Source organism: Protomyctophum parallelum (assembly GCF_964188405.1).
Source record: "Protomyctophum parallelum genome assembly, chromosome: 3".
Taxonomy (NCBI): domain Eukaryota; kingdom Metazoa; phylum Chordata; class Actinopteri; order Myctophiformes; family Myctophidae; genus Protomyctophum; species Protomyctophum parallelum.
In genome coordinates, this window is record NC_139698.1 from 31,761,861 (window position 1) to 31,780,779 (window position 18,919).

General features: G+C 45.4%; 1 protein-coding gene across 2 annotated transcripts in view; it reads left to right on the top strand.

The window, feature by feature from the left end:
• The window catches only part of vps13b (vacuolar protein sorting 13 homolog B), a 457,445-nt gene that overhangs the window by 85,997 nt on the left and 352,529 nt on the right, over positions 1-18,919 (top strand). For both annotated transcript variants that reach the window (XM_083761686.1, XM_083761685.1), the window contains exon 17: positions 9,652-9,836. In XM_083761686.1, coding sequence (XP_083617812.1) covers positions 9,652-9,836 — 185 coding nt within the window. The remainder of the gene's footprint in view (positions 1-9,651; positions 9,837-18,919) is intronic.

An 18,919-nucleotide genomic window follows, 5' to 3' on the forward strand; every position in this document is an offset into this window, starting at 1 on the left:
ATGCCCACTGTTTTTAAAGGTCAGCTTCCATACAGCATAATCTGCTTGTTGTGGCCATAGACCAGGGTTGTAGATCTAATATGACGCCATTGACAACAGTGGCCAACGTTACATCAATGGTCCGTCCACTGCGACCACAGTGACGGTCTCAGTGGACTGGCTGTCAGTACAGTACAGTAGATGGAACGGAGCTCTGGGTGGGAAGTCGGAACAACTGAATTAAAAAATGCCAGGGGGCATTTCATGTCACCCCCCCCCCCCCCCCCACACACACACACACACACACTATGTTGGCCAGATAGGTGTTATTGTTCAGCCTAAAGTGGTTTGCACGATTTATTGCATGCATTTGTTTGAGGCATTTTTAAAGCTGTTTTTAAATGTTTTCATAGAAGGGCTTTGGGAGACACTGTAGTGGGTCTTTTGTAGCGAGATAAAAGAGGGGACTGGAGAGTGGCCCATAACTCACTGTGGTTATTTGGAGAGGGGTCAGTGACCTTGGCTTGGGGAGATGGGGAATTCTACAGTCCCTCATATCAATCTACACCAGACGAAAAAACCAGATCCAGTCTACTGTCAATCTTCCCTCCATTTGAGGTGTTTTTCCCTCCGAAGAAGAAGAAGAAGAAGCCCTAGAAATGTGAGGAGAGTTCTTTTTAGTGGCTGACATCTTCATTGAAAAGGTTGTTTGTATTGGTTCATTAAGGAGTGGCTATCTGGGTGTGACAGTGAATGATTTGTAGAAACTTTTAGATAAGTTATCAGTGGTCTCAGACAGTGGCTATCTATGCTATCTATTAGTCAAATATGTCAGAGGCTAATGGATGACACTGGAATTGATGTGGACTTTGTAAACATGCACAGATAAGTAAAATAAAGGAGAGAAAAAGAGAAAGTTGGGCCTTGTGAAAGTACAGTTGGAGTCGATTGTCTTAATTTCGTTTGAGTATATATATATATATATATATATATATATATATATATATATACAGTATATCATTTTTTTGTAGATTTGTTGTTTATTCAGGATTTCAGGACATACATTGAACAATGACATACTTACATTTTATGTGAAACACCCATATAGGACATAACAAAAACTATATGAATGCTTATTTTATGTTGATCTAATGTTATACAAATATTATTTTAATGGATTGAATTAGCTCTTCATTATCTCCTTGAATACTCCCATTAACATTTTATAGTTTATTGTTCCAGTGTATGTGGAATTTCCCATCCGGCTCCCATTGCAGACAGAATCCACCTGTGAGGGCTGAGTGTGTGTGCGCGCGTGCGTGAGTGCGTGTGCGTGAGAGACAGAAAGAGACGCACGCACGCGCACACACACACACACACGCACACATACACACACACACACACACACTTTCTCTCTCTCTCTCTCTCTCTCTCTCTCTCTCTCTCCCCTTCTGTCTGACCCATTGGCGGTCCAGACACCTTGCTCCTGGTCTCCCATCCACGTCCAGGACCCCACGGCACGACTGCTGTGTTATTTTGGAAAAAGTGAGGGAATAAATTTTTTGGTACTGTACAGGATATGAGTAATAACAAAAATGAACATTGTGGAAAGCGCCCGCAGGTTCCAAGCCTGCATTCAGGGACGCTGTGTAAACCATTAGAGCCAGCTGCTCCCAGCGATATACTTCCAACCATGGCAAGGTGCTGATTTTTAAAGAATGAGCCGCTGTTCCCGCAGCCCTACAGGTCCACGGTCATGGTTTACGCTAGACTCTACACATTTCTATGCATTGCCTTTCGAACCTGTCTGCTGCAGTGCCAACAAGCACAGCCCCCCACACACACTCACGCACATACACGCACATACATGACACACAGGCACACATATATTTTGTACATTCACAGAATTTCACACACACAAATAGTCATACAAATGTACCCATACACACCCCTAAACAACCTTACCTTTTAATTAGACCAAATGTATTTCTGTCTGTGGAAGTACAAAGCGGTGACTGCCGTCCCAAAGTTTTCACTGGAGCCTTTCCAAGCGTCTTTTTTAATGAGAGTCTTGCTCCGCTGGGCCATGTTAGATATTATTTTACCCAGGAGACAGTCGTAGGGTACAACCTGCAAGGTCTGTCTCCTTCTCTCACTCTTCTCCTTCTTGCTCTCACACTTCTTCTTGGTAGGTTTTTTTGCTTCGTTTTCTCCTTCATTGCCAGCTTAATTTATCTTCCCCCTTTCTTTCACCACCTTCCTTTCGCCAACCATCACTTTATCAACCCACCATTGTAGATTGGAGTGTACATCGGATGGCTCTTGCACGCACGCACGCGCACACACACACACACACACACACACACACACACACACACACACACACACACACACACACACACACACACACACACACACACACACACACACACACACACACAGTAAAGTTAACAGTGGTATTTTACTGTGCAGCTATGATTCTTTAACGGCAGTAACGAGCTCTTTCCTAATGATTGTGTTGCTGCAGGTTGTTAATGCAACAGGCTGGTGAGTGGCTAGCAGACCACCTCAGCAGCCGTGCTCTAATTGCTGCTGCTGACTGTGGTCTGACCAACCTGCTCAACGTGTGCCTTTTATGTGCCTATGTGCATGCATTTGCTTTTTTATGCATACATGTTCATGAGTTACTGTGTGCCACATGGGTGTGCAACTGTGCATGCTACTTCGTGTGTGTGTGTGTGTGTGTGTGTGTGTGTGTGTGTGTGTGTGTGTGTGTGTGTGTGTGTGTGTGTGTGCGTGTGCGTGTGCGTGTGCGTGTGCGTGTGCGCGGCCTTTGTAATGCAGTGGCCACGGCTTTCTAGCTATAGAGCCCCAGCTGTATTTGTCTAAATATAGTTGTGACCACAGGCAGAGCAGACCACAGAGCTGATTAGCCTGAGAACTATTGGCTTGAATGGGTCTCAGCTATTATAATGTGAAAAGGGTATGGTTTGGAACAAGGACACAGGGTTACACAGTGGCTGTTTAGATGGAGTTCCCACTACGGATACCCCATGGCTGCTGTGCTAAGTATCACTGTGTAATGACCCATTCAAGGCTGTGCCTCCAAACTGCTTTTTTAGATCTATAGCTCTTGATCAGTTTAATTGATTCACAGGTAAAGGCTGCATATAATAAAGGGGCAGCGGTGGCACTAAAGGATAGAGGAGTGTGCTGGTGTTCCTGGTGTGATCCTCCCTGGACTGGCACGAGACATCTGTGTGGGGAAGGGAATGATCAACACTAACTGTTGAAGTGCCCTTGAGTAAGGCCTAACTGCTGCAGTGGAGTGACGGTACCCTAAAACTAGAGCGACATATCGCCTTGGCCGAGTTTGACGTCATCAGTTTCAGCAATTTTTAACCCTCTTATTAATTAATGAATCCCCCACTACCGTTGACGTTATTGACGTCAACGGTGACGTCAATTGTTTTATTCCCTATAATCGGGGGCGTTGTTTTAAATACAGTAGCAACTTTTAGCATGTTCCTCTACCTAAAACCGGACGAAATCTTCGTGTGCACGGTCGCGCACGAGTGCTGTCTTTATGTGCATAGCTGCGTAAAATGCGATATTCTGGGCTTGATTAGAGCTTAATTTGACTTTGATATAAAAAATAAATGATGATCGCTTAGCATCCCGGACAGATGACTACAGTGTAACACAGTGCAGAAAGATAGCGGATGTAGATGTTCCGTTTAACCGGAAATGACAACCCCAGATTTGCTCTATTCGGTCAAAATCGGCATAATGGTGAAGTTACTGCCACCATTAGGACTGGGTGTCTATACTATATGATCGCCCTGTGAAAATGAGATATAGTGTGTATATCACGGATTTTTCTATTGGCATTAAAATGATGAATTAAAAATATGAATAGTGCAGGTAGAAGGCACAATACACTGTTAATTAGGGTGGCCATAATGGGGGTTAAAGTAGCACATTTACATTATAGGCCAGGGTTTATCAGCTGCAATGGCTTTTCTTGACCACATTGAGATTGACAGGTGTCAGTCAAGACTTTATCGATTAGAATTGATTAGTACCTGCCAATGTAATCATACATTATGTTTTAGTTTGACAGGAAAGTAATTCACATGGGACTTAAAAGGATCCCTGGCTAATGAGACAAATATGTCTTAAAACATTATACTTGCCCTCTATTACTATTTTTTTTAAATAAAAACACCTTAAATATTTAATTTATTTCATAAATAAAGAATCTTTCAGTCAATAGGGACTGCTCCCGTCGCAAGTTGATGTCATATGCCCATGTGTGGTCTAGCCCTATGGAATTATGGAATGCATATGCTAATAAAAAACAACTTAATACTTCCTAACGTTAATATGAGCATCAAAGCAATATTTATTTTCAAAATCTTTTCATTCAGGTTTTTGTAACAGAAGCCCAGGGGCAAGTATTAAACAGACAACAACAAAGAAATATTTTTAATATTTTGTATTAGCACGTGCATTCCATAATTCCATAGGGCTAGACCACACATGGACATATGACATCATCAACTTGCGACGGTAACAGTCCCTATTGACTGAAAGATTCTCTATTTATGAAAGAAAAAAAATATTTAAGGTGTTTTTATTTTTTTATTTTAGTTTTAGAGGGCAAGTATAATATTTGAAGGCATATTTGTCTTATTAGCCAGGGATCCTTTTAAAATAGATAGATGTATTTATATGTGTTGCTATTCTCCAAAGCACTTTACAATGTGCATCCATTCACACAGAGACGATGGAGGAAAATGGCTGGGAGCAGTTAAGTGTCTTGCTCAAAGACACCTGGCCACGCAGCCAGTAGGAGGCCGTTGTTCCAACCTTCTGATGGCCACACTACCTCCTGAGCCACTGCCAATGCAGGACTAATTTTTAATCGCTGCTTTAAACTGTCACTGCTTTTTGTCCTGTGAGAGTGGGCACACCGCGGAGGCAGGCTGGGGGAAAAAAGCACTCCAGCTGGTATTACATTCATGACTCATGCAGTCTGTTGTACACTCTGCTCTGCCCTGCTCAGCCTGCCTCTGACAGGGACACTGCATAGAAAACTGTGTGCCACCAGTCAAACAGCCACCGCTTTACTGTACCATTCTACCAAAACCACCCGTCTATCAACCACCCGTTGTCCTGCTACTGTACCACTCTACCAACCACCAGTCATGTGGCCACAGGTCCACCAGTCATCTGGCCACAGGTCCACCAACCACCAGTAAGCCATACAGCCAATTGCGTCAAGCTGACCAACATTTAGCCATCGAGCCACCAGTCAAACATTCACCAATCAGACAACTAGCCAACTATCATCTACAGTGTAACCACAGTCATCAAACCAATAGTCAAACAGCCACCAGCCATCCACCACTGCGCAAAAAGCATGGAATACGGATGTGTATATTACAGGAAACTCCCGTTAAACTTTCCAACAAACTCCGGTAAACTCCCGAATTGTACCATTACACCTGTATATTACCGTATATTACTGTATATGCCTGCTAAAGGCTATAAACTTGAGGTTTACGGGCAAAATACAGTGCCCATAATTGCCCATTAACTCCTCTTTTCACGCAGTGCACATACCAGTCATCCAGCCACCTGTCAGCCGCCCGGCCGCTAGCAATCCAGCTACCACTCATCCATCCCGACCCTGGCCCGTGTCTAACTCTCAGTCAGGGGACTGGTCAGGAAATGAGACCTAATGTTGTTGAAATACGCCAGAGGAAAACATATTTCACTTTATGAAATTGAAACACCTAATTTTTCATAGCTCCTGACTAATTTTGATTTCCCTCGAAGCTATTCCTTGAGGCACTGTGTTTTAATAAAAAAGGTCATTGACAGACTTAGTGTGAGGTCATAGACCGGCTCTTCAGTTAGTGGAGCTGAGGCCTAAGCCCTGATGAGACTGATAGGCCTAGTTCTGCCAGGTCCTTCCCCACAGTTTGTATTAATGAGGCTGGATCCCAGAGATAGATGCTACATTTCTAAATTGGTACTTGTACTGTAAAGGTTTAAGAGCCCATGACCTTGGGTATTTTAGTTATTTGTTAAACTGATATCTTTATTCTTTGTCATTTTGTTTAACCATTTAAGCCTGTTGCAATGTGACACGTTGTGGGCTTTAAAAGATTCCCCCCCCCTTATATGCCCAAAATAGGGACGCCAGGTTAAAAAGTAGTTAATGCATTACTATGTTTTTTCATACAACAAACATGGTACCGTAATTAATAAAAATCACACCTGTGTGAAGTTAGGGGTGCTCTTATCATTGTACATCATCATACATCATCTCATTCCGGCCAATCACAATTTGCGTCCTCACCTTCATCTTCAATGTTTGTGTTTACACAAACACTCAAAATTGTCAATGGCAGTTAATGTTTGTGTTAGGAGAAAGCTGGACATAGAAATTTGTAAGTCTGTTAGCAGCATTTAATGCTACCTGTTTGTACTGCTACAGTATATGTAGCCCTTGACTGCAGTGGGAAGCTATATTTTTTTTTACCCTTTGTTTCTCTTGTGGCCCCTGGGAAAGACTGAAAAAGCCGCCTGCCAGAAAGCTGTTTACCATGTTGCAGTGAGAAATACATCAGTGTGCCAGCTACTTAATGAAATCTGATGACTGTCTGGCTGTCTTCACATCCAGCGTTCCCCCTCGCAGACTAATGAGACTCTCTGCTTCTCGTTTAGCTGCAAGCTCCGAGTTGTTGTTCACAATGAATTGGGCATAATATAATAAAAACAGGTGCATAATTAAAGTTTTAGACGACCACATGCACATGACAGCTCCCCTGAAACGCCATAAACACTTGCATAAGCCAACAAACTTTCATCCCTTGCCAGTCCTCTCATTGAAGTGGCTTTTCTGGAGGCACATTTGCTCTGCATGTGGGGACGTTGTTGTTTGCTGGGATTCCTTCACTTGCTCTTTTTGTTGAAGGCCCATCGCTGTGTGTGCACAGAGTACAGACATACGCATACAGTACACACATACAGTACATGTGTGCACAGACATACGCACACAGTACACACATACATATGCTCACAAGGACACATGTTTGATTGATGTCTTTCTGTATAGCACGCAACAGTAGTGGGTTTTAATAGAGAACTATGACATGGTATGGTTGGCAAGGGTGCCAAATGTACCACATGTTGCCAAGGAATTTAAAATGTATATGGTGTGCTGTCAAGGTAAACTCATTGACCCTGTCAGGTTTAGAGTTTCTCTCTTTCTCTCTCCCTTCCTCCACCCCCCCCCCCCCTCTCTCTCCCCTTCATCGTATATTTTTTTCCCTATGTTGTACCTCTAATATTTTCAGTCTGAAACAAACGCTCCATCTCTTCTCTCTGTTTCTCTCTCTCTCTCTCTCTCTCTCTCTCTCTCTCTCTCTCTCTCTCTTTCTCATTCTCTCTTTCTCTCTCTCTCTCTCTCTCTCTCTCTCTCTCTCTCTCTCTCTCTCTCTCTCTCTCTCTCTCATTCTCTCTCTCTCTCTCTCTCTCTCTCTCTCTCTCTCTCTCTCTCTCTCTCTCATTCTCATTCTCTCTCTTTCTCTCTCTTTCTCATTCTATCTCTCTTTCTCTCTCTCTCTCTCTCTCTCTCTCTCATTCTCATTCTCTCTCTCTCTCTCTCTCACTCTCTCTCTCTCTCTCTCAAAGCAGTGCCTCCTGAGACAGCAGGCAGTTAAGCGCTCTGGGTCTGCCTGTGTGTTGCAGCTAACAGCTCATGTCACCCTGCAGAACCACCCAGGAGCAGAAGAAAGGAAAAGATAAAGAGAGAGAGGGAGACACGGAGACCGAGAGGAGAGGGGAGGGGAGGCAGGGGAGTTAAACGATTGCAGAGCTGCCGAGTAGTTGAGGGAGAGAACCCATGACATATACCAAAATCTGAACTGGGACCAGACCAGAATGGATGTGTGATGAAATGAGCTGCGATGCTGGTTCCTGACGCACCACAGCCCAACGCATTATGAATTAGTCACGGTTCTATTTTCAACCGAGAGCCTCAAAATACAGTGCCTCCGTGCTTCCATTACCATATGCAATGAAGCATGCACTACACACACAGCGCACGCACGCACGCACGCACGCAGACACATACCAAGGGGGCAGTGCCAGTCCACTACCATTCGACCCAAGAATCTTTCAGAGCACAAGAGAGGAAAACGGAGGAATGGAATCAAGCAGGCTTGTTTTGCTGTGTTTAGATCGGGCTCCCTGGGTGTTTTTCCAGCCAACCAAGGTTCCTGGGGACAGAGGGAGGGAGACCAGGAGAGAGCAGACGAGAAGAAGTTGAAGTGGGAGATGGAGATCAGTAGTCATCAGGAGGACAAGTGCTCCATCACTATCTGGGCTCAGGCTCAGTTTCCAAGCCCTGGGACTCACACGTGTGTGCATGTACACACACGCGCGCACGCATACGCGCACACACTCACACACACACACACACACACACACACACACACACACACACACACACACACACACACACACACACACACACACACACACACACACACGCACTGTAAGTTGATTTGCTTGGGTCTCGAGGGTGTGTGTGTGGGGTGGTTTCTCAGGCAGGGTATCCCTCCTCCTTTGTGAGGCTGATGTCATGCAAATGCTCCTCTGAACTGTCATACAGAGGCAGTGGGGCCATGACTTCACAGCTTCAATAGTAGTCAGCACACAGACCTGATTCAGGGATTTGATGGAGAGTGGAACGTATGTGTGTGTGTGTGTGTGTGTGTGTGTGTGTGTGTGTGTGTGCATAAAGTGAGAATTGCAGAGTGTGCCTATGTATCAATGTAGAGACAAGTAAATGATGAGGAATGTGTTTGTCTGCGCATGTGAGAGAATGATTAGACAGAGAGATGGTGAGAAGGATATAAAAAAGAGCGACCGAATAAATTGTGTGTGTGTGTGTGTGTGTCGGATGATAAATGAGAGCACGGCCCACTGAGACTCTGATAGACAAGGGCCTGGTGGACTCTGTCCGACTGAGCTGTTACCTCATCCCCCTTCCCCCTAATGCGCAGCTCATCAGCCCCAGTGAACACACACACACACACACGCACACACACACAGAGTCAGTCAGACACATTTGGAGACAGATGAAATGTTAAACGTGTGGAGATTCTTTTCAGGGTCAGGTTTCTGGGCTGTACATCTCTTCACATAAATCATCATCACAGTTTTGACGGAGGGGGGGAAGCAGGGTCGTCAGCAAAGAGGTGAACTACAAACTACCTGCCAAGTAACTACGGAAAGCTTGGCCTGCTCGTCGTATACTTCTTGAATGTGCTGCTGGAATGCGGTCCTACCTAGTTGGCCCCCCTGCGCTATCAATGAGCTGTTTTATACTGCGCTGTGTTAGTGATGGATTCGTGGAAGTTCTGACCCATTTGTTTCCACCGGTGTCCATTTCATTCAACGCTGTCTGCAGGCGCTCATGCGCCTGTGCTTGTTTGTTGCGGTTTCGTGGTTTTATACCCAAACTCTCCATTTTCCCATTTATTATTCTTGATACGACCTCGTCTCTCTGTCTTTCGTCCCGTTCTGACGTGCACTATTAAAAGCTTGTGTTTCCCCCCCCCCCTCTTCCCCTGTCTCGTTGCTGTCTTGCAGGACCAAAAGGTCATCGGTCCCCACCACCGAGTGCATTTTTGAGCTGCCCCACTTCACGGTGCAGGCGACGCGAGCCCAGACACTGCTGCTCCAGGCCATCTGCCAGAGCTGGACTCACAGCCTGGAGAACGGAGCCTCGCCAACACTTAGCGAGGGTCTGCTCAACGAGGTCTACAAAGCCCCAGGTAGAACACTGTACACACTGTACACACTGTAGAACTGACTTGGTCTCTTATAGGGCGGAGAGAGGTCCTGATGCTTAGGTTAAGACACACTAGTGTGTTGTTGTTGGCCACCCATCAGGACCCACTTTGTAAGTCAATGTGTGTGGAGAGAGATGGGGTTCTGTTTACCTACCTGTGTGTGTGTGTGTGTGTGTGTGTGTGTGTGTGTGTGTGTGTGTGTGTGTGTGTGTGTGTGTGTGTGTGTGTGTGTGTGCGTGTGCGTGTGCGTGTGTGCGCTCGCGTGTTTAATAAGTACATGACAATTATTACTCTACAAAGGCAGCTGAAACACTTGGGAAAAGAGCAAAATGGCTGCACACTAGATTAATGCTCCCTTTGGTGGTTCATTCTGTGCAACGCTCCAACCATGCATGGTCTTTGTCAAGCAACAAGCTGAGTTGCATTGCTCATCTGTTCTCCCTTAGTCTGTTCTATTACATATTATTACAGTCATCATCATGGTTATTTTATGAAAACCTCTATTTTTCCATAAAGTACATTTACTGTCCTTTGTTTGTTTAGCTCCTACATAAAGTCAAGCTTGTTCGGCAGTACCAGTAAACTGTCAGGGGAGATATATGGAATTGGCTGGACCTTAAAGTGAATCAACTTGCTTATGAAAAGTTTTACAGTTATTTCTCAGGGCTCAGCGCACTCTGTGCCAGAGTGGCGTTCCCCTAAAGCCAGTCAACCTGATGGTAGCATAGTGAGCTAGCGGGGGCAAATTGCCTGCAGACCCTCTAGCAGGGGCAGGCGGGGGAGGGGGCAGATATCCAGGTCTTTGGTTCTGCAAAAGCACACAGATGCGCGCATACTGTATGTGTGGCTGCACGCAATACTCTTTCACGTAGACACTCACACATAGACCCCTCATGCCCAGTGTGGGGTAGAGAACCTGCAACCGAGGGCAGCATAACTCCCAAACTGTTTTACGCTTCATGTCGCCTAGGATGCCTTAATGGTCAAATAATAAATTCTGCCCCTTGTTAAAGGAGGGGGAGGGAAGGCTGAATTCAATAAAACGGTAGCGTTTCTCATGACGGTAGCATCTGGACAGTCCTCTGGAGGGCCAGGGATTTTCCAACTCATTAGGATCATGTTGTTGGGTATGCCGTCAACATTCTTCCCCAGCCAAGCCAGCCCGGCTACCTTTTTCACCATAGCGAGGCCCGCCAGAATTTATGAAACTGGTCTCCCGTGGAGTGAAGTCAAATATTCCTCTCCCCTCGCTCTGCCTCTCTGCTCTTGGAACGGCGCTGGAATAGCAACACGGAGAAACATTTGCACATCTGGTCCCTGCGCTGGCAGGTTAGAAAAAGAGCAGGGGAAAAGAGTTGGGGTTTAGAAAGGCAGGGGAGTGAAAAGAGAAGAGGTGATGTGTTGTATAAGTGTGTGTTTAGTGTGGAAAAAACTCAATACTTCTCATGATATAACCCAATGTGTCTAGCGGTGTATCTGCTTGTGAAATTGTGGCGACACTCATGAGCCTTTAGGAAGATGTTAGCTGTCCCATTCCATATCAATCTTCACTGGAACTACGTAAGTGTGGTGGAGAGGAGCAAGGGGAACATAAGAGAAGGAGCAGGAGATCTGTAGAAAGAGTGAAGTACTGTGAATTGTGTTTGCTGTAGTGGGCCCCTGCCTGCACCGCCAGCGTAACCTTGCTGAATGCTTCTGGGTCCTGTGGCCACTGTGGTGTTGTCCACATGTGTAGCGTCATGATTGGACCTGGCCCACTGCTCTGTTTGCTGGCTGCTCGCCTCACGCTCGCTCACTGCTGCTCGCCTCCAGCCGTCACACACTCGCCTCCATATTCGTTTGCACTCCTCCACTTTGCTCTCTCCTCTCCACTTCTCTTTTTCTCTCTTTGACTGTTGTCTCTCCTTTCCTCTCCTCCGCTCTAATCGGTCCTCCCCTTTGCTAAAGTGAAGTCAGAGAGCTGGCCAAGAAGCCCTTACTGCAGTAACTCCTGATGAAAAGCCCACTAAAGTCAGTGCTCTTTATTTTACAGTCTTTAACACATTTAGACCTGACGTCGAAATAAAAAAAAGTCATCTGAAAGAATATATATTCAAAGATTTGTGCCGCATTTTCACGATCTTTCAAAAATAGCTAAAGTATAACATAATGCTTAGTTAAAACACCAAAAGGGGTTCCCGCCCAGAATGGATTAAAGCCATTGAATGTTAAATGTGGGTACTATATTGGAGTATATGTTTAACTGTTAACATGGAGCCACTTCTCTGGCCCTGGGCTCTGTAAAAGTATTTGCCATCTCAGCGGTGACTGTTGTTTCCCATAGTGTGCCTGACTGACTGACTGGCTGCCTAGCTGTCTGGCTGCCACTGTTTCTGGTAATGACCGTGGGTCTGGGATAATGTTCAATACAGGTACATTCACATTGTGGGTCCAGAAGATTGCATCCTGCTTTGGTTCCTTTGTCACCAATCAAGCCAAGATGGATATTATGCACACTCGTGCACGCGCGCACACATACGTACTTACGTTGGAACTGACTGCTGAACATGGCAAACAAAAGCCGTTCGCTTTGCACATTTGCCTTCTTTCATTCTTCTTGTCAGTCCTCCCTCCTCTCTCTCTCTCTCTCTCTCTCTCTCTTTCTGTTTGATTTTTGAGAGGGGTGATTCAATAGTGGAAGGTGTTTCATATCGAGGCTTAGCTGATAACACAAGCGGTCAGTGTCCTTCGCTGGGGAGCCACGTGGGCACGTTACTTCACTCCCTCTCGAAAGGAAATTCCGCAAGATGAGGGGGAAAAAAACCTACAAAGCCTCAATTTTAATCTCAAGGTACTGACAGCCTGTTAAATGTTCCTTTAGAAATAGAAAAAACAGGGGAGCTAATCTGGAAAGTTTTTCGTTCTGCTTTCAATGGTGGAATCAGATAAAAGCAACATTTAGAGACTTCAAGAAGTCATTATAGCTGACTGGAACTCAGCAGCGAGGACTTGTAGGTCCTCTAGTTACTGCGCTGCTCAGTGGCAGTGACACACACACGCACACACACACACACACACACACACACACACACACACACACACACACACACACACACACACACACGGTACGCACAATCGCACATACATTCAGTAGAGTAGCAGAACAAGAAATACCCTACATTTGGCCTCTAAGTGGAGGCAGAACGGGTGAAATCAGAAAACAAAGCGTATAATCTCATTCTCCCTGGGGAATCAAACTCATTCGCTAACCGCCTATTGCGTGACAGTTTGGTTGGTCACACAACTGTCTGTCTACCGGCGGTTAATGGCTTGATTTTTGAGTGCTATTGAAAACCTTTTAACTGGCTTCCAGCTTTACTTCAGTCTGCTCAGCAACATTTTCTGTGGTGACAGATCATTATTCCAACACTCTTTTTTTTTTATGCCACAGAGGAGCTCATACTAACGTTGAATTTTATTGTATTTTATTATATTATATTCAAATCATCTAAAAAATGAAATAAAAAAACCTCTATAGTGAGTTTTGTGTGTATACGGTATGTGTGTTCTTGACTGTAAGGCCCTTTGTCCCTTAAACCTGTTGCATTCTCCAAACAAGGCCAAACCTTTTTTTTGGCTTCGGCAAACTGTTTTATACTCGCTGGGGCTTCTCTTTGAGTTTTGAATGTTAGACCCTGCCTGTATATATAGTGTGCTGGAGCAGTGGTTTTACCACGGATCTACTGTACGCTGTTTGTTTACAGTACATCAACCTCCTACTGTACATGCTTTGACATAATTTGTCTCCGAGGTTTCGTCCTTTCTGGCAACAGACACAGTGGACGTCACGTGTCTGCTGTCTCTTTCCATTATTTAATTGCCGTCAGGTTGTGTTTGCAATCGCTCAGTGAGGAATTGTAGTGGTGTTTGTACCTCCTAACCTCAGACAACCTTTCTTCCAAAATGCCCATGGCACGTTGCTGACAGACTGTGGAAAAAAAACAATACAAATCACAAGGACATTCGTATGGTGTAGGCTTTATAGCCTGCATTCAACTGCTATGGAGCTTGGTGAGAGGACAGGATTACGCTACATAGCTCTGCTACGCTGCTTGCTTGCTTGCTTTGTTTGGTGTTCTTTCTTTCTTTCTTTCTTTCTTTCTTCCCCTCCTCTCAACATGCTGTCTCTGTACAGTCTGTAGCAGTATTTACTCTTGAGGTTGCTTCGCTGTAGTCCTCTCTCAGTGTGTCTCGTGAGGCCAGTCAGTGCTGGTGGTTGGTAGTAGCAGTCGTACAGTAGTAGTTGTAATAGTAGCAGAAAGGAGCCAGTAATTGTGGTCCGTTGCTGCTCCTGGCTGCCGCTAACCTCAAGCCCAGCGCCACACTGACCACAATGACCTCCCACACACTGTCTCTGAGTCTACATGCTATTGTGTGTGTATAATTTGTAATACTGTGGTTGCCAATGGAACACTCTCAGAGTTAAATTAACACTAACGATTTTATAGTGTAAATTCGGGTTCCAAAGAACATTCTAAAATGATTAGTCCCAATACTTGATTCTGATTGGCTGGTTACCACAATAATCCATCAATTTATATCATTCCCAGCTGATCCCGCAGCTCTGTAGCTGAACTGGGGAAGGGGAGCACTTGATTGCCTTACACACACTGGCCGTGCGGGCGTGTAAGCACCGCCCGCACTCATGACTGTGAATGTGTGGCTCCAGGCGTCCCGTAAAGACATCAAACGCTATTGGTGGGTGCACTGGTGGGCGCAAAGCATAGTTACAGTACTTTCGTGAATTTAATAGTTTTATTAGGTTAATATTGCTATATGTTTGTAACCGTTTTAGAAAAGCAATAAGCCACGCAAGGTCCCATCTTACCGTGGATTTTCTAATGGCTGAAAGGGTAGAAGAACCTCCGCTATCGCGTTGGGTCTACCTACGCCTCTCAGCCATTATAAAATCCACGGTAACCTGAGACCTCTTGTGGCTTATTGCTTTATCAAATGGACGGTCTGTGGCCCTATATATCAAACTGAGGGTTTCTTGAATTTAAAATGGTTGAGAATCTCAGTGTCTGTGTAGAAATAGGAGGAGGTATATTAAACGGTACATCCCATCCCATCAGCTCACTGACGCATCGTCCCCTGGTCATCTATTCCTCTATGATGATAGCTTTATTGGTTTTTGATTCATTCACCCGAGTCCCCTGGGGACCTGCAGAGTATTGCCAGAGTCTTTTAATTTTAAAAGATGTATTTATAACTCAACATAAAGTGATGTTCCACAAAGTGCTCTTAAACCTACAGATGGTACAAGTCTGCCTGAAGGAGACAGAGACCGCAGTTACGTACTGTAAATATCGTCTCAGGCCAGGCGGAAGACAGCGGAGGGAGGTGTGTGTGTACGTGTAAGTGTACACGTATGTGTGTGTGCGCACTCGTGGGTTCGCACATGACTGCTTGCAGGCTTTCATATGTGTGTGCGTCTGCTCTTTGTGTCCTTGATCAAACAGAAATTAGCCATCCTCGTCGTAGCCTTGCATCCGTGACATGGCAATAAAAGCTTCAGACGACACACGGAGAGGCAGGGATTCACCAGATTTAGAGGAACTGCAGACAACTCATTATAAAAGATGGATGATTTGGCCCGTCCGTTCCTTTTAAACATGGCCAGCGGTGGAAATGCCTTGTTGCCTGTTTTTTCCTCTGTAACTCAGCCTGAAAGGGAGTTGTATCTCAGTCACATCTGACTCCAAGATTATTGATATTCACCACAAGGACTTCTCAATGAACTGAAACGCTCCGAGGAGGAATGCTTTTGATTGGGAGCCATATCACAGTGACAGTTACAGTAAGCCAAACTCTCACTGGGATTGTTCCCTCACTCAAGATCAACTGTGCTGTTCAGTGGACTTCATATCAAATGAGATGTTTCCTCACAGTGTTTTTCATCCTACTGGACATACTAACTAGGACCAATAAATCACTAATAAAACACTGGAATGAAAGCATTCCATTGTATGCTTTCATAATAAAATACCTTTGTTCATTTAACTTTTGTCACTAATACTGTATATTTTCGACTAACACTAACCTTGCATTAAAGTTGTTCTTTTAGGAGGTAGGTGTAAAGTTTTATCTTAACTCTATGTTGGAACTATCTTGTATGGCGTATCCAGTTTATATTAAGTTTAAGCTTAACTTCAACCCTTAAGTAAAAACTAAGCTACATTTGAACCTGAACATAAAGTACTGTAGCTGGTGCAACAGGGTCCATTCCTGTATTGTAGCTTTGTGGTGGTCTGGGGCAGGCCCTTCAGGGAGACCCAGGGGGAGGGAGGTGGAGAGAGGCAGTGAGGGTGAGAAGGTGAGGCTGCCAGGCTCTGGTGCAGGTTGGTCGGTGGTGGCCACCAGACCTGCTCTAGATGATTGCTGGGTGATATATGAGCTGAGACATAACTTAAGCATGACGCGCACGGAGGAAAAGAGAGGTAGAGAGCAGAAGGGGTGGTAAAGAGAAGAGTAGAAAGAGGTTGAGAGTGTGGGGTAGACCTTAGTGCCCAGATGTCTGTATTCGGAGCAGAGCCAGGTGTGGACAGAGCTAAGCTTAGGGACGTGTTGGTGTTGGTGGTGTTGGTGTTAGTGCAGAGAGGGAACAGAACACTTCAGACACACAGCTAGCCATCAGCCCTCTGGCCTCGCCATTTATTAAATCCACCTTTGCCACCTAATTGGGTGTCGGGTGAGACACACAGACGGAAATTCACACTTATATTCTTACAGGAGTAGGCGCACGCACGCACGCACGCACGCACGCACACACACACACACACACACACACACACACACACACACACACACACACACACACACACACACAAACTTTTCTAGGAAACGCAAACCATGGGATTCCATTTAAGGCGAGTGATGGTAAGAATGTTTGGATATAGGGGGCTCATGGACTCCTAATGTAGCAAGCAGGCTAGCATCATGCTGATAATAATAGCCCGGGACCAACCATATCAATATTAAAACAAGACTTTTGCTTTTACAAGGTCCCCTCTGCACATGGTCTCGCCTGTCTCGGATGTGCAGGAGGAAAATAGGGAGAAGGCAGTTCAAAGGGGGTAAAAATGAAGCAAGCATCAAGACTGGTTACATTAATAAGGGAAGGGGGACTTATTTATTTGTTTAGGTGGGAACAACATTTTATTATGTTTGTTTTTTTACACAGCATGAAAAAGCCTGCAGCTGTCACAGCTCTACAGGTCTGACGCAAATCCCCTAGTGATGACACAGGCCGATAAGTGTTAATAGCCTGCTGTTATTGAAGAGGGGGGGAAAGTGTCCATTTTCATACCACTCTCTCAGACTCACCTGTGAAAGTTGATACCTACTATACTCTGCTGCTTCTTATACCGTCTGGTGTCCCCGAGCATACCTGACTGTCTTTCTTTTCTCTTCCTCCTCCCTATGCACTACCACCCACCCAACCTTCCCAACCCCCCCATCCCCTGGCACTGCCGACCCTCACACCTCTCTGTCTCTCTCCTCTCGTGCCAGCTCTAGGTAGCGTAGACCTTGCTTTGAGAGCCCACAGAGGAGGCTCCACTCCACTCATTTTTCCCACCGTTTTCCACTGATCCACAGATTGTAGCCGACATGACTGCCTACACACAGCCTTAATGTTCCCCATCTATTACTCAGGACAAGGCAGTGGAACATGCAGCTTTGTCCTGTCACATAACGGAGCTCATGCACTTAGCTCACAGAGATTATTTTGATACTCCGTTTCATTGTTACACAAAGAAAGCAAAAGAAGGGGGTGGGGGGAGTCCTTTTTTATTATTTATTTTCCGTGGTTTGTGGTTGTCACAAATGTCAGTAAAGAGATGAGAGGCTTAATGAAAACCCTGAGATGTCTGTTTCAACGCGGCCCGGCCTCTCACTCAAGTCTCCCTATATGTCTTTGAAGAGGTATCTTATTGGTTTGGGAGGAATTTATGCTTGTCTGCCTTGTCCACTGCACGGATTGACATCAGGGCAGGAAGAAAGCAAGACAGAGGAAAAGCGAGAGTGCCTTTTTTTTTCTTTCTCGTTCATACGCAACCTTATTTCTGACATTAAAAACACATCGTGTCAGCATCAGAGACCCGATAAATAAATCTCGGATGGAACTCGAGACGGTTCTTGTCAATGAAAACTTCAATGGGCTCTCTGCAGACGGCCCCTCGCTCCACTCCTGACTGTGATGATGTTTTAAGTTGATCCAGACTCGGGCCTTCCTCTTGTCTTTTGTCTTTCTGAAGCTCTCTTCTCTCTCTCTTTCTCTCGCTCTCTGTCTCTTGCTCTCTCGCTCCTCTGTCCTTCATTTCAGACTAGAGCTAATGAGAGGAATTGAGAGAGAGTCGATGGAAAACAGAAGTTTGTTGTGTTGCGCCGGGTTCAGGGCCTCTGATTACATGGACTTATGTACATTGAGGGGATGAGATGAGAGAGAGAACGAGGTCTGCTTCTCCATCAGCCCCAAGCTCCGTAGAGCTTACCAACCAGCCCTCTCAATGTGCACACGTGCACGCACACACACATACACATACTGTACATAACAAACCCTCCCGGTGGGTGACGTCAGGTTCTCATCAGGGGACATACAGGCTTGTCATTTCTCACCATCACTCACCATCCATCATCCCTTCTTTTCCTCACACCGTCCACAGGCTCCTGGCGAAAGAAATCAAGAATCAACTGAGAGCGTGCCAAGGGTTTTCTCTCTGCCGTTGCTTTGAACGGTAGCCCACTTTCTCTGTCATGGGAAATAAGATGTGATTCCACGCATGTTGGAGAACAGGGATGATCCCAATACAGGATCAGGGGGAAGAGCTTAGATTCCACCTCCAACCTTTCATCTTCTGTGTGTTTCGCAAGAGCATCTTATCATTCCACTAAAATCTGTGTAACCCCCCATTGGCATATAGAGTGGCACACTGGAGTTTATCTCAAAGAGGGTTTTTGAGAAACCATGGCGCCTGGAGTGTAGTACAGTACTTAGTACTCCACTACACTCCAGGTGCCAGTTA